General features: G+C 52.4%; 7 protein-coding genes across 7 annotated transcripts; 1 reads left to right on the top strand and 6 right to left on the bottom strand.

The window, feature by feature from the left end:
* Positions 1-1,914: 1,914 nt before the first annotated feature.
* BDP81DRAFT_401810 (uncharacterized protein) lies at positions 1,915-2,262 on the bottom strand (the record flags this gene model as incomplete). The annotated part of the gene is made up of 2 exons (XM_060588821.1): positions 1,915-2,015; positions 2,072-2,262. 2 exons carry the CDS (start codon positions 2,260-2,262, stop codon positions 1,970-1,972), a joined length of 237 nt encoding a protein of 78 aa, XP_060451849.1. The 3' UTR covers positions 1,915-1,969.
* A 2,249-nt stretch (positions 2,263-4,511) lies between these two features.
* On the bottom strand, positions 4,512-6,983 carry BDP81DRAFT_337836 (fumble-domain-containing protein). The gene is made up of 3 exons (XM_060585978.1): positions 6,164-6,983; positions 5,812-6,094; positions 4,512-5,756 (listed from the first exon to the last, which is right to left on the bottom strand). The coding sequence occupies exons 1-3, from the start codon at positions 6,509-6,511 to the stop codon at positions 4,843-4,845; spliced, it is 1,545 nt and encodes a 514-aa protein (XP_060451850.1). The 5' UTR covers positions 6,512-6,983; the 3' UTR covers positions 4,512-4,842.
* Positions 6,984-12,759: 5,776 nt separating this feature from the next.
* On the bottom strand, positions 12,760-13,983 carry BDP81DRAFT_363539 (uncharacterized protein; the record flags this gene model as incomplete). The annotated part of the gene is made up of 1 exon (XM_060586471.1): positions 12,760-13,983. Exon 1 carries the CDS (start codon positions 13,909-13,911, stop codon positions 12,760-12,762), a length of 1,152 nt encoding a protein of 383 aa, XP_060451851.1. The 5' UTR covers positions 13,912-13,983.
* A 126-nt stretch (positions 13,984-14,109) lies between these two features.
* Positions 14,110-15,162, bottom strand: BDP81DRAFT_413509 (uncharacterized protein). Its single transcript, XM_060589291.1, has one exon. The coding sequence runs from the start codon at positions 15,130-15,132 to the stop codon at positions 14,515-14,517; it is 618 nt and encodes a 205-aa protein (XP_060451852.1). The 5' UTR covers positions 15,133-15,162; the 3' UTR covers positions 14,110-14,514.
* A 3,043-nt stretch (positions 15,163-18,205) lies between these two features.
* Positions 18,206-19,217, bottom strand: BDP81DRAFT_10450 (uncharacterized protein). The gene has a single exon (XM_060581410.1). It carries the CDS (start codon positions 19,006-19,008, stop codon positions 18,493-18,495), a length of 516 nt encoding a protein of 171 aa, XP_060451853.1. The 5' UTR covers positions 19,009-19,217; the 3' UTR covers positions 18,206-18,492.
* A 38-nt stretch (positions 19,218-19,255) lies between these two features.
* On the bottom strand, positions 19,256-19,707 carry BDP81DRAFT_10441 (uncharacterized protein). The gene has a single exon (XM_060581408.1). The coding sequence runs from the start codon at positions 19,568-19,570 to the stop codon at positions 19,325-19,327; it is 246 nt and encodes an 81-aa protein (XP_060451854.1). The 5' UTR covers positions 19,571-19,707; the 3' UTR covers positions 19,256-19,324.
* Positions 19,708-21,520: 1,813 nt separating this feature from the next.
* On the top strand, positions 21,521-23,342 carry BDP81DRAFT_456643 (kinase-like domain-containing protein; the record flags this gene model as incomplete). The annotated part of the gene is made up of 4 exons (XM_060593199.1): positions 21,521-22,283; positions 22,427-22,493; positions 22,565-22,817; positions 22,902-23,342. 4 exons carry the CDS (start codon positions 21,521-21,523, stop codon positions 23,340-23,342), a joined length of 1,524 nt encoding a protein of 507 aa, XP_060451855.1.
* Between the last annotated feature and the right edge of the window lie 330 nt (positions 23,343-23,672).

Here is a 23,672-nt window from a genome sequence, read left to right on the forward strand (position 1 = left end):
AGACGGGGTCTGGCTCCTCTGTAGAGAGTTGGTATCCTCCTTCAACTTTGTGGGTAGAGCGAGTGAAGATCGGCTGATCTGACTCTCTTATTCAGCTTCACGACTTGTCTGCGGCTGAACTAAACGGTACGCATGTTGGCGATGAACTTGTCAGCCTCTTGCTGAGGATGCAATGAGCTGATGTTCTGCCTGCCTAAAGATGCCTAGAGTGACATCGGAACAAGCGCAGTAACCTGATCATGGCTGGACGCTCACTAATTCTGAGGATATGGGGTTAAGAACTTGAGAATGTCTTCTTTGTTCTGATAAAAACAGGTGTTTCCATGATGGATTAGTATCTTATTGGACCAGGCATTGATCCAGCTGGTAACTTTTCTCCCACGCAGAATCATCGAGCTTTAGGTCGGAATTTCAGGCGCAGGCTCTCAGCTACCTAGATGGGCACTGTCGTTCTCGGCTTTCGTGAATCACTTGAGATCTCTTGATTTTCACTCGAATCGAGTTGTCTCAGCAAATTGACGCCGATTCTAACGGAAACGAGTTGGCAATAGACTGTTTGGGTCAAGAGATGAAGCTTGATTACCTGGTAATGTGGCAGAGGCACTCGGCGCTTTGGAAGACTTGAAACCATCGCCATGTCTTACTCTATGCTCTTGATGATCCACAGGATAATATGAAATCTGCATCTCTACCTTATGGTAAGGTCAATTGTACTGCGGCATTCATTCTGCCTAGCTACATGACTCCGGGCCGGCATCAACAGGCCGTTTTCGAACCAGACTGCTGCACACTATTGTCTGTAAGTAAGAAAATCCATACGTTGTCTTCTCGTCATGACAAAACCTCAAGAGCGGCCAAGTCTTTCTTTACCTTTTCTCAGCATTTTTTACATAGCCTCGCACGTTTGTTCCTTAGCCCGTCGGCGCCTACCCGATAATTCGGAAGTGGCCCCACTTTTGCGGTGCCTCGGTCCCGGCTTCGGAGACTACGGCGTTCAACGTCTTGTGTGTGTGTGCCTCGGAACCACTCCTCACCCCTCCTCCTCCTCCTCCTCCTCCTCCAGTGGGACCGCCCACCAAAAATTTTCGGATCCTCCCCATCGTGATGGATATTTCAACCAGGCACATAGAGTCAACTCAGATTGTGCCTGTGAAAGCGTCAAGCGTTTTGCTACAGATCCTATCACGTCTTGTCTTTGATGTTCTTGATCATATCCACATGCAATCAATCCAAAAGCCTACCGAGGCCGCCTCTGGGCCGACGCCTTGAGTTTGACTCGTTAGCGAAAACGAGGATATCCAGTCGGCACTGGCGAACGGGGTGGAACCCTCTCCGATAACCAGCGCCGGAGCCCTGGGAGACTAGGACATGATCAATAATCCATCTTTTGAAATCTGGAGTCTGTCCAATACTTGATCTTAAGGTATCCTGTGCTGTTTATCGATGAGTTCAGTTGACACCAAGTCATCTGATGATGCCGTGACGCCGGTCAGGCTTTGGCAAGCCAGCTCATGCCGGCGGGATCGGTGTCTCAGGGAGGGGGTCGCGTATCCACTTTGGTCCCATTCCGAGTCATCGGATTTCGGTGGAGGGGGGGATATTGAAGGACAGAGTATTTTGTTTGATTCAGCTTGTACTACGGCGATGGTGGGGTTTCTGGCGGAGGACTTGGTGTGTCTAGCTGAACGACATCGTTAGTTACTAGGGACCTGTTGCTGTGCACTTGTCTAGGTGAAACAGAAGACTCATGTCTAGGTGTAGCATCATCGAGGTATAAAATGTTGCAAGGGCATTGGATGTTAGAGCGAATCTGATAGTTCATTGACGCTAGAACGCTATGTATCTCTATTTCCAAGCCTCATCTCATACTATTCATACACCCTCATCGCTGGCTTTGCAATCTCTCATGCTTATATCGCTCCCGCTCTTGTATCGTACACTCATCCATTCGAAGGAAGGCTCTCTAATTCTAATTCGTGGCACAAGCAGTGTACTTCTTCGCGGCGTCGGTTGAGCTGATACCATGTTAGCAATGTTCCTATCAACCGTTTGTCGTGTAGAAGCGACTTACCAAGCAGTGATGCAAGCGGCGTCCTTGTTGCACTTGTCTATGCAAGAGACTTGGTCAGCAGCTACCTGCGTCTCGCAGGCGGCAATGGCACCGGGGTCCTTTCTGGCCTCAAGAGTTGAGTCGATGGGAGAGGTGGGTGCGGCGGCGACCATGGTGGCGGCGAAGATGGCGAAGACGGTAGAAAACTGCATGTTGATGGTATTGATTTGTGTATTGGATGTTTAAGATTGGTGTGTTGGGTGATCTATTCTCCGTTCAAGCTTAAGGCGTAGTAGTTGATTCTCGGCTTGTGGTTGCTTTCTGGTGATTTGAAGGAAGCTTGTGTGTGTGACTTGTAGAATAGTCTCAATGTTTAATGGTATAGTTGTTTGTTGATTGTTTGATGGTTTGGATTAATGAAAAGGACCTGAGTCGGGCGGGAATTCTAGCCAGCTAAATACATTGTCACAAACCTCCCCGTCACCCAACATCCTTCCAATCCGTCACCGCGATCGACTCCCGTCCAGGAGACGCCAGGCTCGCAACCCTGCCTCAACAAGACGCATAGTCCATGCCCAGACCACCGCAGGGCTCAGCCGAATGCGTGGGTGTGTGTGTGTGTGTGTGTGTGTGTGTGTGTGCCAGACGTCACTTCACGGGAGACAGGGATATCTGACAGCAATGACAACCGCAATGATGTAATGCCCCGGGCTCCCACTCCCTCTCTCACTCTCAACCTCTACGCAGTAAGCTTCGAGATCGCGGTGGGGACCGATTACCTTCACCTCTCCGTATTCGGGTCAGCTACAGTCATCCGGGTCTTCCCTTGGAAAAGTCTCCCGATCTACGCCCTCCGACTCCGCAGGGTCCGAATCAATGACCTGCGGTTCCCTCCTACGTAGTAATAAGCAATACCTTCTCGCGATCGGCTTCCGCATTAGGCAACCAGAAGGAAGTCAGTTGTGAGTAAACACGCTGTCCGGCAGTCCGTGCATAGCCTCGATTACCTACGCCTGTTCATGCAAAGAAGAAAACATCAGACGACACACTGCGGCTGGCACCTCGGCATATCTTTCTTACTGCGGGTAGGGGGTACCGGTCTGTGACGTCGCGTAGCCTAGTAGAGTTATACTTGAGACGAGAAAAACGGCCGACTAAAGCAACTAAAGCAGGTTCCAGAATCATAATCGTTGGGCTTTACTTCCTTGGGCATAGTAAACCACTGCCTCGGGATCTTCTCGTGCGAACAGCTGAAAGTGGGAATCTCCCGATTCATGTGCTTCCCTATCCTGGGTTAGGTGACGTTTAGGAGAGAGAGAGAGAGAGAAAGAGACCGTTCAGATGAGTTTTCTCCGTCGTTTCCTCCCCCGTCATTGCGGCCTCTAGACCGGACCCGTTGCGAACGGCTACGTCGTGGAGTTGTGAGGCTTGCGGTGGCGGGACGGTGATGTTTTGGTGAACTTTGTCGGAGGGCTGTACTGGGATATTTTCGTCGAGGAGCTGAGGATTAGGGGATCTGGACCGGCGCCGACGATGCCTCGGCCGTGACGGTCTTGCGGTTGGTAGCGTTTGTTACCCTACTCCGTGGAATCCGAGGAGACAGGAGCACTCGCTCTCACTGAGAATCTCATTATGTCCAATCATGCCTCCTCGAGCCAGAAGCCACCTAGAGTCCATAATGGTCAGCTAATCAATCCCAAACTCGAACATCGTAAGTCAGACCACAGTCCGTCTTTACAGCCCACTGGCCTATACTAAGTCAGGTAATCACTTGTAAAGATCTCTAAACTAGTGGTTTCCAGAAGTGACGATGAGTAGGGCGGGCACTACCTTGGGGTTAGTCTTCCGATCCAAAGAAAATACGAATAACGTTTAGAGTTGCCGGGGACGATTCCCGAGTCTTCCACGGCCCATATACGTTTCAATGCGCCCCGTCTACGCCCCTCCGAGGTGCCGAAAATTTGTGGGTCGACTTCGGGGTACATGTGATTGCCCGCTTCGTCCGGGGCCATGTAGTCAAAGGTCATACGGTAGTACGGAGGGACGGCAATGACGTAGAGGTATGATGTGTAGGACAAGGGTTGGCTTGACGACGTTGGACATAACGACGACCACAAACCCAGCCTTTTGGAAATCCGAACAGGTCCGGGTACTATGAGTAGTGATCAATCTGATGAGCTGTTCCGACCATTGCCAGCGAGATGATAAACTGACGTTGTCAAGAGACTTGCACTAGTAGCTATAGAGTTGAAAACGACAGCCCGTGATCGTAAGTCGAGATCTTGCTTGCTATGACTTGGACTGACCTACTTCTCAGCCAGATGACCATAAACCCACAAACTTAGTCCAAAAAACTGCTTCCGGCTGCGCAATACCCTCAGGGGTTGTCGGGAAAGCTCAGAGAAACCCTCGCAGCTTGCCTGACACCTCTCACACGAAGAAAGAATGGAGACCCGATGCATTTGGTTATAATATTTGTAATGTTTGCTGACAATCCAGGGCCGATCTGTAACGACAGGCCAGCCGAGCTATGATTGATAACATTAAACTGGTAAGTATGTGGTAAAAATAAAATGGTATATGCCGATTAATTGGCCACCAAGCCGGTGTGATATCTTTCAATCTCGCATCCCCATATCGCAAATGCTCTGCCATCAAGCGTCGTAAATGCCAGAATATACCGCGCCGCCTGCCCGCACAACGCCCAAAAACCTGGAAGAATCAACCACGTCTACCTTCGCTCCTTTTATGAATGTAATGTTGATGTTTGTTTTTCTTATTGTCTTCTTCACCTAGTCACGACCTGATTCGCGCCCAGAGTCCGAGGCGTAGTCGTCGACAAGGCCCTGCATCTCAACGTCGTGTATTCTGCGATTCTGAATGCGCTTCTCCATGGGCTCTGGTTGCTCAAGAGAACCACGGCGACCCCAGTTGCGAGGTTGACGCTTCAGGAAAGCACCGACGGAGCCTAGGTAGCCCTCGTGACGGAGGAAGTAGGCTTGCTTCTTGCCTTGAGACCAGAACTTGATGGCGTAGCTGAGGGTGTTGATCGTTTGTCTGTGTCCACGGATGAAAGATCCTCCAAAGTAGATGTGGTCCAGGTTGTGGATCTGCGATTGGAGGAAGGCGATCTGGCCAATATTGTTGGATATCGCATATAGCAGCGAACGCGACACATCTGCTCCAGAGAAGGGCTCTTCTGAAGAGTGCTCTGCTGTTTCATGGGGGCCGTCTTCAGCTGACGCTTCCGGAGACGGAGATGTGTTCTTGTTATCGCCGTTGTGTAGTCCCCCATGGTCTTCTGCTTCGTTCTCGGCCGTGCGCTTCATGCGGAAGACCTTACCGAACGAAGATGCGATCGTGGTGCTCTTGAGGCCAATCTTGCCATAATCTCCACCGTAGATGTCGCCGACGAGCATGTCGACTTTGGCATTATCCCCCCGCTCGGACAAGTCGAGCATCTCGTCAAAGGTGCGGGCGCCCGTGAGGAGCGAAAGGAGACCCCATAGCGTACCACCGCCAAGTGAGGTTCCGCCTACACGTTGGTATTGGCGGGGTCCCGAGACCTTTAGCATCGAGACGCCGGAGCCTATGTTGACGAGAAGGTAGGGGTAGATGTTTTCTGAAGGCGAGACAAAGTGCATGGGGTCGGTTTCGCTGTAAGTGAAGACTTCGCGGGGTATCTCGGTAATGAAGAAGTCGAGGCCTGGAGGTAGGTTAGCAACCATCGAGCATGCGCCGAGAGATTTCCGGGGACTGACCAATTATCAAACATTCCATCTCTTCCTCGCGCAACACATCTACGCCCAGGACATCCCGCATCTTGTCGTAGAACTTGAAGGCGCCGCCTCCCGTTGCCATAACGCTCAATTCGTTCGGCTGAGAGCCATTGAGGGCCTGCTGCTTGTCCTTGAGGTGGCGCATGAACTCAATGCAGTCATCGATGCGATCGGTCTCGAAATTGAGAAAATTGAGACGACCGCCGGGCTCGGTGGAGTGCGCCTCGCGCGTAAAGTAGACGAGCTTGATCAAGGAACCGCCGATCTGCGCAAACAAGGGGATTAGCAGCTAGACAAGAAGGCAGAGCCAATTACGGAGAGGGCAGTCGCATACGTCAACGGCGATATGGCTCACGACGGCATGGTGATTGGGCAGGCGAATATCGCTCGTCTCGTGGTGGGTCGGGGAACCTCGGCCATTGCTCCTCGGAGAACTCGAGTCCGGATCGACGATGAAGGCGCCCTTGACATTGATGCGGACTGAGCCCGGGCGGATTATGGTGTTGTCGATTTCCTCGGTGCTCGTCATTGTCCGGGCTCTCGTTCGGATATCGGCGCCGGCCAAGACTACAGGCTCGGAGGGGTTGTGTTCGCTGTCGATGGTGTTGTTGAGGGTGTTGTCGTCGTCTTCGAGTCGGGGGTCCTCTATGGCAGAGCCTCCATGATCAGGCGCGGGGCTCATGCTCGGTCTTTATTTGGATGTGTGTGTGTGTGTGTGTGTGGTCGTCCGGCGCGCGGAGACGGAGGAGAGGTCGAGTGGCTTGGGACGGCGCAAGTCATGAACTTGGGGAGGGTCCAAGAGCTATGTTCGTAGCCGTTCGCTGGTAGCACGGAGGACGGGCTGGGGAGGTTGCGTCGGACGGTGGTGCGGTTGTTCGGTGCTGGGCTGGTGTCGGCGCAGGGTTCGCCTTGCGCTGGGCGTCAGTTCGCTTCGGAGTTGAAGGAGGCGGGGAGAAGCTCGTCGGAGGACAGAGAGGAGTGAATGTCGAGGGCTTTGGGATTGTGGAACGCACTCGAAGATTTTCAGTTGAACGTGACTAGGACCCTGGACCGATAAACCTGCAATGCAAGTGATACCTCCCAATTTATTAGTACCTCGAGTTACCCCCCTCCTTTTCTCCCCTTCAGCGACAAAATGCGCGCGCGACCCCCGCGTCGTATCTCCGGAAGGTTCGTTATCGATAAGCGGCAGGTCAGATGTACTATTTCCTATCTGGGCAAGTGCCTAGGCACTTTCTGGGGATTCGGCTAAGGAAGCTAGGACCTAGGTACTTATCGTAGGGGCCTTACCAGGTCCACTCCCCTACTAAGATAGCCATCAACCTCTCAAGGTTGGGAGCTTCCAGGTCAGGTGGGTTGTTGAGGTCCCCAATGCCGCTGGACCGAGGCTTTCAGGGTAATCGCCAATGAACCTATCCCCTCATCATCGTGTACTTCCTTTTCTCCGCAAGAATTCGGACATGGACCTGAACGTCGTCATTCGTGCGACGTTACCTCTGGCTTTTTCGGCAGTCATGCAGATCTCCTTGTTACTACCTATCCATCCGACAGCCGACCCGATTGTGCCGCCGCCCATCGGTGTGGCTGTCGCTGTGCAGGCCAATCGATTGCGACCAACTGTGATCCTGAGATTGCAGTAGCAATATCAAGCCTCGAGCTGCATCTCATCATTGGATGCGCTATTCCCAACAGCCTTTTCTTAGCATCACATGCCAGTGCAGCTCAAGTGCCATAGCTCAAGGGTCAAGAGAGAGGAGCTCACATAAGTCTGACTGTCAGCAACCATCTCGAATTCGGTCCTGGGCTTGAACCATGGGATGCCGCCACGTCAGTTGACCAGCCGTGCGATTACTATGCAGATGAAATCCAGCTCAGGCAATCCACCGGGAAGGATTTGTCCTAGCGCCGACATGGTTAAACAGCCGTCCAGCGCGCACAGGACTTGGCTCATCAGTGTGCAATCCAAGGTATTTAGGTAGCTACTAAGTTGCTTTACTCGATGTAAGCATGCAAGGAAATAGCGCTTGTGTAAGCTACCTACTCGGGTGTTGATGTTGCTTATCTCTCATTCAGTGACTTACTTACCTTAGGCTCTCAGTGTTGGAGATGGGGGAAGATTCCACTCAATCTCTAGTGCCAACGGAGAACCCGTCAGCGAGCTACCGGCCGGACGGCTGATGTGGTCCACAAAAACACGGCGCTCTTTGACATCAGGCCCGGTGACCCCCGATTCAAGTGAAAACGAACAGGAGTCGGTATAGACAAAGGACCAATTCCCACCCGAAACACCTCTTGAATGCACGCTTAATCACCAGGTTATCATAATTCGCTAGACGAAACCCTGCTTTAAGATGCTATTCCTGAACAGCTACCTAGTATCCTAGTCCGCCTAGTCTTTTGGCACTCATCGCCGTATCAATACGCAAAGATGGAACAGTCTCTTTGGCGCTCGGCTCTCAACACTTTTTCATTTACCTTTTTTGTAACACTACTGGAATATGTATTGCCGAAAATTCCACAGCCAGTCTTGCTGTAACTGTCGCCAATCTCCAGCTCATAGAGAAAAGGCACCTTTATCTAGAGCAGCCATAGGTTTCCGACAATGAATCACCAACGTCACCACGCCCATGGCCCTTATGCGCCGTTCAACCCCCAAAGAGCTCCGGCGCCTTATCCGCAGCAGTTTGTTCAGAAACCGCATACTCCCGGTCAGTATCCTCAATACCAGCATGCCCAGGAAGAGTATGCTCGGGAAGTGTATGCTTGGGAAGAGTATGATCGACGCCAGTTGGCTCAGCAGCAGTCAGCCCAGGAGCAGTTAGCTTGGGAAGAGTATGCTCGATACCAGTTTCCCCTGCCACATCCCACTCAGGCGCATCCTTCCCATATGGTATGTTCTGGCTGCTTTGTACCCCACGGATCACCTTATTAACCTGAAATGCAGCACCAGAACCAGAATACACCCTTAACGTCCTTCAAACCTCCTGAGCTACAACTCCGCGAAGTACCAGCCCAAGAACCTCCACCATGGCCACGAGAACATGCATCGTCGTTTCGAAGTAACAGCCACGAGGATCCAATGTATCTTGATGAAACAGAAAATGACCCCCTGGAGCCATCACCGAAGGCCTAGACATGGCTTAGATGAGTCCCAATATATCAACAATTGGGCTCGGGATCCACTGAGAAACTCACCAGAAGGATATGACATGGACTATGACGAGTTTTCCACACAATCTGAAGACTGTAAAGCGCAAATAAGAACGAGGGACTCCAAGCATAACCCTCAGCGAGATCGCGCCACGAGAAGCAAGAAGCATAGACCTAAGGTTTTTAGAGATAAAAGCTTGCACGGTCAGAGGATAGCAGCATGGGCAGAGGGGAAACCGCAATCGACAGGCAGATGAGCTCGAAGGCCGAGTGTTTCGGAGTCAAGCTCCTCGGAGGGAAGCGATTCGGATGGAAGCGAATCGGTGTCATCGAAAGCTCCCCTATCCAGTTCTCGCAGCGTGAGTCCAAGACGATTGTCAAATCAGTGCTATTCTCTACGGGCAAGTACCCGATTTACGTATCACTTTCATCACCTGCCGCGTCGTAGCGTGGAGAGTCTTGAGATCAATTTTGATCTCAAGACCCAAGATAGGGGTGACGGCCATAGTTAAATATCCCTCCAAAAAGCCACTCACTGTCTGTCTATGAGTCGCTTTTTCGTAAGATTTTGAAAAGATCACTGTCACTGGAGTCGTATGAGAAGGGTAGTCGAGTGTTCGACTGCCTGTCGCAGCGGCCTGTCGGGAAGTCTAGACTCCTGCGATTGAGCTCCTACACTGCGTCCTTTGAACTGCCTGGGGTCCGGTGACCGCCAACCCCTGGGGCGGTAAACGAATCTCGATATAGACAAAGGACTCACAAATTCAGACACCTCTCGAGTTGGGGCGCTCAAGGAAGTCATCGTCTGTTGCGAGATACTAACCCAGGAGCCAGTGACGTAGCACAGTACGGCTAACCTTTCGTCCTCTTCACCATGTTCAAGTATGAAAGACCGAACAACTGTTTTGTCCCTGAATCACAAGCATGACTCATTTGGCATATAAAGTCTACGGGGGAAAGCATGTCGGGTATGGCATAGACGATCTTATCGAGAACTGCGCAAGAATCATCGTCATTGAGCACATGGAGGTAATATCTTCACCGAAGGCAGCTTAAGAAGTACCAGACAATGAAGACTCCAAAATTCTCCAGTTATGAGGATGAGGGTACTGGTTCCAGGAAATTCCGGTTGTGGCATTGCGATCCAAGCGCCTGCGAAGAAGACCTTGCCCATTGCGATGGACCACTGTATTGCACTGGATGCGGCAATCCTCGTAGAAAAGAAGATCAGACACGAGTTGAGCAAAGTCCAAAGGGCACGCCACGATCCAGCCGAAGCAACCCCTGGAACACCGAGACAAAACCTCGAGAGAAGGCTCGAAGACCGGAAGACAGTTCGGACTTTTTCACAGAGTCACCACCGGACCGAGGATATGTCCCGCCGCGAATGCCCCATGTCTCGACGAGCACGATGCGAGAAGGTGCTCCAACAATGACAGGCCATGAAAAGGTCCAGAATAATCCAAAATTTTCGAATCAAGGCTATTCAACCGCACCAGAAGAGTACGTAAGGGGACGTGTGGCGATTTCGGAAGATCAGAAAACTTCGTATATTCCGAAAGACGAATATCACCCGTACAAAAGAGGATTTGTGTCGTTTTCAGGAGGTCAGAATAATTCATATATTCCGGGTCAAGAATATGCAAATGTACACTCAAATTCAACCCAGTACGGATGGAAACCTGGTCAAGGAAGCCGGAGTACCCCGGTTCCCCATTATCAGGATCGCCATCCACAACAGCACTACGAACCGATTCCAAGCAGCCGAAATTTCTCGTTTCCCCCGGACAAGAAGTTCCACCCGTCTCTGAATCAACGACGCTCTTCACGCCGGTCGAATCCCAGCTATGGGGAAGGTTTTGAAATAGAGGAGATGGGGTCAGAAGACGAGTGCAACGGAGAGGTATTGACAGGAGAATGGAGCCAGGTATCGACTAATGCTCCTCCTATCCAACCCCGTTAGTATATTAGGGCCGGTCCATCTCGGTCTTTCATCAAAGACAGTCGGTAGCAAGACATTGAAGAAATTGGTTGATGCGAGCGTTCTTCTCGAAAGACCTGGCGGCTAAGCCATTGAGTTTGTATTCTTAGATGATTTTGAAGCAGTCCAAGTTTTGCTCAGTTAAAGGCATCCCTCTGCAGGGTTGCAAAATTCATCAAGGTCGCAAGCTCGATACAAATTGACTGCCTATCTGAGATGCTTTGTGATGTCAAGTTGTCGCCATGGCCATCGTCTCCTCTGTTTTTCGGCAAGATGCTTCCAAGTGGGATTGGTAAAGCCAGCGCAGTTTTGACTGGGTATTCCGCCAGGCTAAGACTTCAGCATTCCCAGCCAGCCGTATGTCGCAGCGGAAAGTGGTGATGGTCTATTCATTGCTACGATCATCAGCTCCTCTACTTTCCACAAACATCGCTGTGACGGTCTGGGCTAGACAGATATAGCTTATAAGATCAATATTAAATACGACATTCCCAGTAGTCCAAGTACAGTCATCATTCCAAGTAGCATTGCTCCAGCTATCTGATTTCCCGTTGTGCTAGTATCTGATGTTCACGCAGCTCGAGTCCTCTGGGAGGGCCCCGAGGGTGAACAGCGGCCTTGAACAGGTGGCTCTTTCATCCGCTCTCTTGGCCATATTCAGGTGTCAAAGAAAGAACAGTCTCCTTGACCTCCGTTTTCCTGACACAAACTTGACTGCGAATGGTACTAATAACATGTCATAGTACTCAACCATGACATAGACAGTCTTACCCAGGTTACTCACGAACCATCGCTCATCGCCAGCTCACTCAAGGACGACCTTCATCGAGAGGAACATTCTTGAAGATGACTCTCCCTTCAATTCGATACTGTAGCGACGGAAGGCGGTTTCCGACCATCTACCCAGATAGCGACCGGGTAGAAGTCGAACACTATAAAATCAACCCGTTTCTCTCTATAGAATACAACCAATGCTTCAGTCAGGGGTCCCAGGAACAAATCGAGTATCCAGAATGGCTGCCAGGCCATAGAGTGTCTGAGGCCAGTGAAGGGAAGCATCATAAAAAAAAAAGAAAACAAAAACACTCATCGAATCCACTGAAGAAGCACCCCAAATTTCTCCGTGCGGATACTGAAGTAGGGAATTCTAAACCGGGAGAAGCCCCATCAAACTTGGGAGAAGAGTGCTTGGAGATCCCTCCCAGAGAGACTGGGGAAAGGGGTTCTGCAATAGTAAGAGTCTCGTCGACCCCACGACACGAGATCAAGCCTTCCGAGAAGAACGAAGCAAGTCACCCTGTAGTGAAAAACTACAACGCGACAGTGGAGGAAGTTACAGACTCAGACACCAAGTGATATTCATCCAGTATGGCCCCCAAGAATCACAAAATGTACAACAGTCGGTTCATGTCTCGAGATTGCAAGATTTTGAGAAACACTCTTGCTCTTTCGAAGTGGGAAGTAAAATCTTGATGTATAGCTGCCCTCAAAAAGACCAAAGGTATGTTCAGATATACTGCAGTCAACAGACAGATTCTTCGCAGGCTTCTATCGAATCAGTGCTTGATGCCAATAGCTCAATATATACCTACCGTTGATAACCTATTATGACCAGAAGACACTCACTGTGAGGCCAATAAACAGTAGAACGCCCGTTATACCCTACTTCCAATCGAAATTCCCTTGACGATGCGACTGAACCAACTCCTCTTAAGGCTCCAATGCCAAAGAATGACATTCAGAGCACCGATTTAACAACCCAACATCCACTCAACCATCGCCAACTTCATTCTTTTACTTCACAAAGCCCGCCTCAACCTAGTCATAGGCCCAGCCTTCCCAGGATTCTCCCGATGAAACTCCAACACCCACGAATCACACCCTTGCAAATCCCTCGCCGGCTGCCACGTCGACTCAGCATACTCCCACTCAACGAGATACAGCAGCCCCGTCCGCGGCGTCTTACCGGCCCCGGACCACCGCGAGTCCAAGATCGAGCGGAACGCCCAGCGCTCCTCGTCGGGTTTCCTGTCGTCGTGGTACTTTACCACGACGCGGCCCTGCTTTTCGGGCTCCGGCTGGGTGATTTCCGTCACGACGAGGGCTTCGTGTTTCGCGCGGCGGGACGGCCGTCGTTGGTCTGGTGAGGACGATGGTACGGATACAGGTTCCGGGTTCAGCAGCTGGATCGCGTTAGTTTGTCTGAGCCAGGGGTCGAATAGGAGGGACCAATCGAACCAGATCTCGGGCGTGAGTCTACTCTGCGGACAAGGAGAATCAGGCTCGCACACACCAAACCGCTTAGAGGTGATGAAGGAAGGTAAAGAGGACGCACCAGCCCGCGACCACGAGGCATCAACAGTCGGCGCCTTCGCCCACGCGTTGCAGAAGAGGCCTATGACGCCCATGAAGACCTGGATTGTTGAGCGGCGGGACCCAAACGCCCAGCGGCTCCAGCCCTCGAACTGGGCGCAGAGCTTGACGAGGCACAGGATAAGAGCTCTGTCTGCGAACTGTGGGCCGGGGGCAGTGACCTGGGTGAGGTAGGTCTTTCGGTCTGCGGAGCTCGTGTTGGAGACGATGTCGTCGACTCTGTCGAGGATCGCGAGCTCGTCTAGCTGGGGTGAGGACTGCGCTTCTGGGTGCTCTAGTTCGATGAGGAGGGTGCGGAAGACGGCGCGGACGGGCGGGAAGCGCATGAAGCTGTGTAGGGCGTTGATGGGGATGTCGAATCTTCGAGCCAGGTTGGCCAAGTCAGTGTGTACGGCTACATTTGGTGTATTTGAGGGACGACGTGGGTGAATAGACTGAAAGTAGTAGTCGCTGGGCCAGGTTGATCTGGTTCTCTTGCAGGCTTGAGCAAAGTTGACCTCGAGAATTGTGGCGTCAACCTCTGGCTCGTTATAAGTCCACCCCGGTAGGACGTGTCGCTCTTCTAGAGCCGAGTTCATGAGCCGGGTAAAGTGCTCGTCTGTGCCAGTGTTGTAAGTGCTCTTGGTGTTGGTGTTGTGTCCAGAGACCAGCTTGGACACAATGGCACTACGCAAGCCCATGTCGTCGAAGGTATTGTGGTATATGCGGGATGTTGTGTGAAAGCACTCAACCTATGAAGGAAATACAATGGTATAGTAATGTTATACAATAAGAATGTTCGATTTGAAGAGAAGAAAGTCTATGGTCTGTGAAATGAACCCTCTCTGTCTACGAGGGCTCTCCTCGAACATATACTCTAAACTGCAATCAAAAGGCACTGAGGTATCTTGTTGACGATCAAAGACAGGCTCGACACTATGTTTTCTGCTGTGCCTCTTGCCTTTCACATGGGTCAAAGATGCCACAACCAATTTGGGATTTTGACGACAATGGACAGCCAAAGAAACCGACATGCCCATAAAGACTCTGTCTTCAACGGATGGTTATCCAAGCCTCGAACTTCCAAGATACAAGTCCGTTGTCAAAGAACTTTGATGCTCAGGTCCTACAAAACGAAGACAAGCCATTGTTTTGCTGATTACACTGCCCACTCTGAGCAAGTCAGGCCTTCCTCAGAAGCCTCACTTGATGATGGAGCCCGAATTAGCAGAGAGAGGCTGAGTTGGTTCGCAAGACATCGCCAAGCTCGGGAATAGCAGTGCACTCTGTGTGAACACCGCAACTTCCTTCACATAGGCGGTCACTCTACAGGAGATGAGACGTTGACGAAGTGTGCGTAATCTCAGTTTGTCGGGTCGCAGATCCGAGAGACTAGCCCAGCAGCGAGTGTGCCAAGACCGGGTTGATAGTGACACAGCTTGTCTTCTCAAACACAACATGCGGCAGCCCTGCAGTAGACGGAATTCGGTCTTGTCAAACGGGGCAACGCGGCTCATCATCGACAACAACGATGAGCGGGCCCAAGCTCCTGACAATTCCATGTGTCGTTCACCTTCAAAGGACGTGACACATGACACCGCGCTGGCGATGGTCGACAACCCACTTGGCGTCCTTGAATTATATCCACGTTGGGGTTGAGGCTCTATCGTGGTAGACAATACGCGACAGGTGACAGACAGACCAGCCCATGTGAGGTGCTCACATGGCCGTGCGGGGTGTATCTCTCGCGGCCACAGATGGCATGGAGTGTTCATGAATGGAAAAACGCTAGGGATGGGTTGCTGTGCTCTGGACTGCATGTCTGGGATTCCTCCCGCAATAGGCGCCGAGCAGAAACAGGGACGTCCAATGAGGGGCGGTGCCTGGGCAAGCCGCAAGCCCCTCGACTTAGCCCTGTGACTGACAGCGCTGGCCAACGAGATGATGCTTTATCAGATGAATTATGGGCAGCTTGGACGCGAGGTAAGAAGGAGAGAAAAGGAAGAAACAAGCGCGACGCAATGCCACCCCAATATCTTGGCCAGGAGTTGCGTGTTTCCCGAGTGATATGACAGTGTCAATGAATGCGTGGCTAAAATATCGTCTGCCCGACGTTGGGTGGCCAAAAACTCTCGAGACCCTTGAAAAATTTCAAGACCAAAGCTCGACAGACTGTTCCCTCTCCCATCGGACCCAGCGGACGGGTAAGATGCGGTCAAGATGCAAGGAAAATGTCTGTTGCAGGTGTTCTCGACTCGTACGGGATGGGTCAAGCGGACAAGGGGAGAGCCTGTAGACGTTGGTTGGTCTCTTTACCGTGGTGTAGACTGCATCCAATGAGAAAAGACCGAGAAACCGGAGCTTAGACTGCGACATATCCACAAGCTAGGCGATGCCGCAATGTATATTTCCGCAAGCGATGAGTGACATAGATTCGATTTGGTAGTGAAAGAAAGCTCAGGACGGGCTGAACCCGAGAGTCGGGTATGGCGATAGTGGCATGGCGCTGAGGACGTTGGGTACGACTCGACCGGACTGAGAAGGCCCAACTGGTTGCATCAAGTGCCGAGCGTCGAGTCTGATCAGGTCTGTTACGTTACTGTACGACATCGGAGGCGTTGGTCGCTTTGCCCCGTTGCAGCATGCGTTGGGTGCCCTGGGCCCTGGCTATGTTGCGCAGTACCTTGACTCGACAGGGTATGTTTCTCCCACGGGGCGTCGGTGGACTTGGCCATTGGACCATCGGCAACAGAGAACTCGGAAATGTCGTAGATGGGCTGCTCGATAAAAGGCCGTCTGTCAGCAAACTTCCAGGGGATATCGGATTTGTCTCGTGGCTAAGAATGAGGTCAGAGTTAGGGGTCTTGAGAGTGAGTGTATGCCATGCCCTACCGACCCAACTTGGGGCACTTGAGATAAAGTAAAGAGTCCCCACTGACTTCCCGGTGGCTAGCTAGTGACGATATGATGGCATGCGTCAGCGAGAGAGCAAGGTGTGATTGGTGCTGCCGGGACCTCTCAGTAAGGGAAGCCGGCGTGGTGGACTTGGGTCTTGGTGTCTTTCAGATATGGAAATTCTCACAGGGTGTCCCAAGCCAAAAGCTGAGGAAAAGTGTCTTACCTAAGGCGGCAGGGGTTACAAGTGCAGAGTGAGGTGGAGACTGCGACCTGACCTTCTTATCGATTAGGTTGGTGGTTGGTGGTTGGAAAGAGGAATCCTTATCTTATCTCGAAGTCAAATGCTTGAATGCGCCCAGCACATGGAAGACGAACCCAGTCAATCGTAGAATGTCTAGATGCCAGGCACATGAAAGACTGCATGCGACGTAGGCCTCTCTGCTAGCATTTTTCCTGTTGACAAGACTCAAGAGCATGTTGGCGATTTGACTTGCTTCCATTGGAAAGTCTCGACAGAAAAGACGACACTTCCGATCCATCCAGGTGGATATCAGCAAGGTATCTTGAGGAAAGTGCTATCATAATTATCTACGAAGCACCTGCCTGGCCTGGACTGGCATCTTCAGCTCATGTCCCCCCCATACCTTCCATTGTTGCGCCTTCCCTTCGTGACCTCCTAAAATATGCACCCAGTAACTCGGGCAATCGACAAGTGAAATGCTGCTGCCCTGCTAAAGACTTGTCCTGATTGATATGAAGTGACTATTCTTCATCCATTGTGCGATTGTTCTCTCTCACAGTCTCGCAGTCTTTTCCCCCTCCCTCATTCCCCCCCGGTTCCGAAGTCCACGTTCCACCCCCACCATCTGCCGTCACCAATTGCGGTCGGCGACTCGGTCGCATCAGCTGCTTGTCGCATTCAAGTTCTCATCCGCCGTGTTGCGCCCAACAACCCCATCAATGACGTCCTCAGCTCCTTGCAGAACGGATTCCGGCTACCTTGCTTCACTTGACCTTCGCGCTATTCGATACGCAAACGCAGGCAGACAGATAGAGAGGCCTGGTTGATTCAATCAATTCCTTACCTTCATTGCCGCAACACTCGACTTTCGACTCGAACTGAGACGCCACCTCGCTGAGTGCCTGCTCTAACCCCCGCCATCCATCCATCCCATTGCCTTGTGCATCCCATCCCCATCTCATCCTCCCCCCATTCCGCATCCGCATCACCTCGCTCGACCTCGCGCACCTTCTTCCCAGTTCTTACCTTGGCAACCATCTTCCTGCGTTGACTCACCCTCAGCAACACCTTCTCCCCCAATCAGAGCTTCGTGCCTTGCCTTGCAGATACCTCACCCTCACCACTCTCACCCTAACCTCGCCAACCTCCTCTACTTTCGCCAAACACGAAGGATACTCACCACCTTACATGAACGCCAGCGTCGTCACCCCGACTACCAAACCTCGTCATCTTCCGCTCGCTCTTCATATCGCTCAAGCTCTGACCACGCCTATCCGCACCTAAAGACCTCCATCGACGATTATTTCGTATCGCGACCGATCTTGCCCGACAGCTTTTCGTTTTTTCTCGACACTGCACGCCGTCCACATAAACCGTAGTGAATAATCCCAAGTCGCACTCCATATTTCTACCAATCGCCCCCGCGGTCCTGCTTCGCCCTCCGTCTTGGCCGCCTGGTCGCAACATCAATCTCCTCCGAATTTCACCCAGCTCGATTCACCAAGACAACCACAGCAATAACAACAGCAACACTACGTTAGTTTTCCTCACGAGGGAGCGCTCGCCTGATCACATCGCAGCCAAGAGCCACAAGCAATAACCAGCTATTCGACCGGGCTTCCGAGAACACCACCATCACGACCACCTCCAATATTAGGATATCGCGCAAGTCTAAGGGTCCTCAACCACAAACGACACCGTCGCATCCCATCTCGTCACAGCGCAACACATCTGATGAATCGTTGTCGCAGACCCGCGTGCTGCTAGTAACTGGACGCACCTTAGATCCAGTTACACACTTCCTTTTCGCTCCCCCGTGGATCCTGTCGCCACGCTCCTGGTCGCCATCGCACATCGACGCTGCGGCTGCGCCCCTCTCTCGCAAAATCCCGCTCGTCATTTTTGGTCTTCACTCCCCCCGCCTCGATCTCTCCGGCTCGTGTCTCTTGACTTTCTCTCCCACCCCACCTACTATTGCCAACGACTGGCAGCCCGACTTGTCCGACCGTGATCTTCACGCGGGAACCACCTGCATCAACTGTCAAGTTGTCTGATACCATACCAATCGAGGCGCAAGGCTAGCCATCACAGACGGGAATAACGGATTGACACTGCGCACAGCTGCTTCTAGTCGCTGCGCTGCAATCGGATACCCGAGCTCAGACTGCTCACCCACAGGACGAAGCATCACCAATCCCAGGCCGTCACAGCGGCGCGCACTGCCGCCCTCGAACTGCCAGTCTGGACCTTCGAGCTCGACTTGTCCCCCCAACCTGTCCCCCACACTACCCGACCCGGACGACACCTCGCATTCCAGCTTGCACATTCCACAAAGCCCATCATGAACGGCACTCAACAGACCCAAGACGTCGTCGCACAAGAGCCACTGCAGCCAGCAGCCGCCAATGCCAATGCCAACGCCAATGGTTCGTCGACGGCGGCTAAGAAGCGCAAGAAGGAGAGCCTGAAGCCTATTATTACCACCGAGACACCACCGTAAGTTTGACCAAGAACGTTTCCTTTTCTTTTGCTCTACCTTGCACTCTTCATGCCGCATTGTGTTACTTTCGTTTTCTTTGATGGCGGGGAAGTTGCAAATTGCTGGTTTTCATTACCTCAATCTTGTTGCCATTTAGAGCCCCAAGCTTCATTTACACAGGACATTATCACCCTTTCATCCTCCTCCACCATCCACACTATTACCCCTCTATCCTGTCTAAAAGCGCCGCGCCCGGTGCCGCATGTTGTTCCCTGCGCTCTATCCGTATGGCGGGGCGAAGTACGGGGGGGGGGGGGGGGGGGGCGGGGGGCAAGCAACACGGACCAGACAAGTTTGAGCCTGTCAAGTCCGACAGGCCCTGTCCAAGTCCAATTCAGTCCGGTTCAGTCCAGTTCAGTTCGGCCCAGTCCGAGTTGGCACACCGCGCAGCGAAAGCAGAGGGCAGCGTCCAGTCAGTGTGCCCAGCACCGCGCCGCGCAGCTTGTCTCACACCCGGGCATCTGGAAATATGCAGACCAACGGACCGCCTTTCGAAAGATGCTGCGACAGCACTGTCAAAGACGTGGTAGAAGAGCACGACGAGACGACAGACGACGAATAGATGCTCAGGGGGATCCATCCAGTGGGACCAACGCTGATACCCGACGACATGGTGGCTCTGGATTGGACGCTACCGTTGCCGTTGCACAGGGAAGCCATTGGCCGGACCCGAGATGGACGTTTGTTTGGCGCGCTGAACGTCAGCCAGAAGAATGGACGGCTCCTCCACACCGCAGATATTACGGGTCGCCAGCTGTCGCCACCACCACCGCCCGGTAGCTCAGCAGGAGTAGCAGCAGCAGCAACATCATCACCACAACCCTAGAAGCGCAGCACTTGGAAGTTGGAGGTGCATGTTGTTGATGTGCCTCATGCTGCGCTCGACCTGTGCGACGGTGGACACCGGAACATTCTGGAGGAGAGATGGCCAAGGGCACGCTTCATGCTGCGCAAAGCGTGAGATTTGGTGGTGGCATGTTGGCAGACTAGGTGCGCCGACCGGTGCGGGAACGTTTCTGGCGCCACCACTTGTCGAGCAAGACATGACCGTCACCGTCATCGGCCATCATCAACTGGACCAACTGGACTCGACTGAACTGGACTGGTATGACCTGGTTTGCATTGGACAGACAGACTGGACTGTGAATCTCTTGGAGACCAGAGGTTGGCACTCCAAGCTGGCATCACCCTCATCCGGTGGTCTGAGAGGTATCACGAATATTCAATACGCTCCCTCCGACACCCCGACCACCAAGTTGTGGCTTGGGGTAGGTGCAGGCGCGGTAAAGGGATCTCAGGACCCCAGTATGCTGCAACTGGCAGGTTGTTGCTGCTGACGCGACTGCGAATACAACCTGAACCCGACGGGAGGAGGACGATCTGCTCTGGCTTTGAGGTGGGCAGTCCCCGCTGACCCTCACCGTCCACCCTGACCCTGAAGCCTGAGGTGACGCTACCCGACCCTGACCCAAGTGGCCCAGACCTGGGATTCTTATTGCGTCGCCAGACCACCTTCTGACCCCCCGTTCCTGGCCTGCTGTTCCCGTCCGTTCTCCTCACTCACATCACCGACCCCTCCTCTCCTCTCATTACCTGCTTTTTTCTTGCTACCTTACCGACTGGGGGTGCCCTTTCTGTGCCTTATCCGTCCAGAGTGTCCCGCTTCCAGTGCCTTTTAGTTGGGGATACCGGAGAGAGTGAGAAAGAGGGAGGAACACAGAACACACAGAGAGAAGAGCAGCAACAGCGGCACGCACGCTTTGTATTCTTTCTCAGTACCTACCTTACGGATACCTGCCTCTAAAAAAAAAAAAAAAAAAAAAAACCTTCTTTGCTCACTACACCTACCTTCACCACGCTGGCCTGCTGTTCTTGTTTTTTATTTGCCTTTTTATTTTTATTTTTTATATTCTTTTTCGCTGGCTGAACTCATCCCGCGCCTCACCCGCCGCCTCGCCTCGCCTCGACCGCCTTCCACCTACCATCCTTTCCCTCCCATCCATCTTCCCTTTCCAACCTTTTCTTTATCCACCCTAGTCGGCCCTCGACTGGACTTGCCGCTGTCACTTCATTCAACCTTTTACTTTCCCATGTTGTGAGCGGCACCAGTTTCGCACTGGATCTTGTCCTGACCCATCATTTCTGCCAATTTTCTCTTTTCCCGCTTGTTGTTTTGATCTTTCCCATCGCTCGGTCCTCGGCTCTTTCGATCCTCTTTTTCGATCCATTCCTTTCTTTGCTATAGGACTGTTCGCGCCGGATGCGCAATGTTGCAAACATGAGCTTCCTAAAGACAAGGTTTCTGCTCTTCTTTTTCCTACAGTTGTCGCATTCCGTGGCCCGTCTGGCGGCTGCGAAATCTTTGCCTGCCGACCTGCTATTCTCCACCCCCGCCATTTCAATCACAGACACGACGCCGCTTCCTGCCAATTTGCGCGCCATGACCTGAACCACAGCTACACAGACTTGCAATTGCGACACTGAAGCTAACTCCTTCCTCTCTAACAGAACCCATCAATTGTCCGCTGCCATGCAGAACTCGCCGACTTCGACATCATCCGGCGAAGACCCCGCCGAGAACACAGCCGACGAGGAGGATTCCGAGGATTACTGCAAGGGCGGCTACCACCCCGTCCAGATTGGCGAAAAGTTCAAGGAAGGAAAATACACCATCGTGCGCAAGCTTGGATGGGGTCATTTCTCCACCGTCTGGCTTTCCAGAGATAACACCTCTGGCAAGCATGTCGCCTTGAAGGTTGTCCGCTCTGCCGCGCACTACACCGAGACCGCCATCGACGAAATCAAACTCCTCAACAAGATTGTCCAGGCCAAGCCAGACCACCCCGGCCGCAAGCATGTCGTCAGCTTGCTCGACTCCTTTGAACACAAAGGCCCCAACGGCACACACGTCTGCATGGTCTTCGAGGTTCTGGGCGAGAACCTCTTGGGTCTGATTAAGAAATGGAACCATCGAGGTATCCCCACGGCCTTGGTCAAGCAGATCACCAAGCAAGTGCTGCTCGGCCTCGATTACCTACACCGCGAATGTGGCATCATTCATACCGATCTGAAGCCCGAGAATGTCCTCATCGAGATTGGCGATGTCGAACAGATTGTCAAAAAGGTCGTCAAGAGCGAACCTGGCGACAAAGAGAACAACAGAAACGGCCGTAGAAGGAGACGCACTCTCATCACTGGCAGTCAGCCGCTGCCATCTCCTCTGAATGCCAGCTTCAACCACAACAACCTTTTCCCTAGCACCAACTCAAGCCTCAGCCAAGTGCTACACGAAGGTACGCGCCCCCCTCAACACCCGCCACTTTACACCCCGCGATTTGAGCCACTTCATTCACAACGGGCCTGTCGCCCCACGCTCTCTTCCACATCCATCATATTCTGCTTAGCGACCGTATGCTGACCTTTGCTGCGATTTTAGATGGCAAGACATCAAGCAACGCTTCCCCCAAGCGCGACGCCGATCAAAAGACGCGCGAAAAGACAGCGTGAGCATTACCCCACCTAGCTAAATAGTGTATGGGGTTCATCTGATACTGACCGCCCTTTCTCGTCGCAGTGATCTCCTCACAAAGGAAGTTTCCGGCATCTCACTCGACAAGACCAACTCACCATCTTCGGGAGATAAGCGCAAGGCGGATGATGCGCATGCATTTGATGTTATCAGTGTCAAGATTGCGGATTTGGGCAACGCCTGCTGGGTCAACCACCACTTTACCAATGATATCCAGACCCGGCAGTATCGGTCACCTGAGGTCATCCTAGGCGCGAAATGGGGAGCCAGTACTGATGTTTGGAGTATGGCAGCAATGGTGAGCATACCCTACCCAGTGCTACTGTCCTCTGGGCCGTAGCAAGCACCTTTGATCTCTTCTCGTCTAACAATGTGGCTCTAGGTTTTCGAACTGATCACAGGAGATTATCTCTTCGACCCTCAATCCGGAACCAAGTATGGAAAGGACGACGACCACATTGCACAAATTATCGAGCTTTTGGGGCCCTTCCCCAAGTCACTTTGCCTGTCCGGCAAATGGTCCCAAGAGATTTTCAACCGAAAAGGCGAGCTGCGAAACATTCACCGCTTGCGCCACTGGGCTCTGACGGACGTCCTCCGTGAGAAATATCATTTCAAAGAGGAGGAGGGGAAGCGCATCGCCGATTTCTTGACGCCCATGCTTGAGCTGGTACCCGAGAAGCGTGCCAACGCTGGAGGTATGGCTGGTCATTTGTGGCTCGAAGACACGCCGGGCATGAGGGGTGTCCGAATCAATGGACTTGAGGTTGGTAGCCGAGGTGAGGGCATCGATGGCTGGTCGACTGAGGTGCGGAAACGGTAAGGAGGACAGAAACGATGACCACTTTGAATGCAGGGGGGGGGGGGGGGGGGGGGGGGCCACCAAAGATATTAACGTAATTTATATGAACGGTCACGGGCTCCCCATCAGCATTTCTGCATCTTTGTCGCCAGCGTTGTACCCTGACTTTGGCTTTGATTTTCGCACCTTTTCATAGCACAATACGCGAGGTTCCGCTCCTTGTACGTGCTCAAACACACAGAAGCGCTTTGTACGCTGTCATACTCAAAAACTGCAACACGATGAAAGTACTGCAAATAATAGAGGGGAGGAGCAGACGGCGGAGGAGGGAGGGAGTGAGGAAGGAAGGAA

The sequence above is a fragment of the Colletotrichum phormii genome, assembly GCF_030913505.1.
Source record: "Colletotrichum phormii strain CBS 102054 chromosome Unknown BDP81scaffold_1, whole genome shotgun sequence".
NCBI classification, from domain to species: domain Eukaryota; kingdom Fungi; phylum Ascomycota; class Sordariomycetes; order Glomerellales; family Glomerellaceae; genus Colletotrichum; species Colletotrichum phormii.

Coding starts and splice junctions, on each gene's coding strand:
- BDP81DRAFT_337836 (XM_060585978.1), bottom strand. CDS start 6,511: ATGAGCCCCGCGCCTGATCATGGAGGCTCTGCCATAGAGGACCCCCGA. Junction 6,095..6,163: donor TGAGCCATATCGCCGTTGAC/GTATGCGACTGC, acceptor TTGTTTGCGCAG/ATCGGCGGTTCCTTGATCAA. Junction 5,757..5,811: donor GATGGAATGTTTGATAATTG/GTCAGTCCCCGG, acceptor ACCTACCTCCAG/GCCTCGACTTCTTCATTACC.
- BDP81DRAFT_10441 (XM_060581408.1), bottom strand. CDS start 19,570: ATGGATCCCCCTGAGCATCTATTCGTCGTCTGTCGTCTCGTCGTGCTC.
- BDP81DRAFT_413509 (XM_060589291.1), bottom strand. CDS start 15,132: ATGCAGTCCAGAGCACAGCAACCCATCCCTAGCGTTTTTCCATTCATG.
- BDP81DRAFT_10450 (XM_060581410.1), bottom strand. CDS start 19,008: ATGCGGCATGAAGAGTGCAAGGTAGAGCAAAAGAAAAGGAAACGTTCT.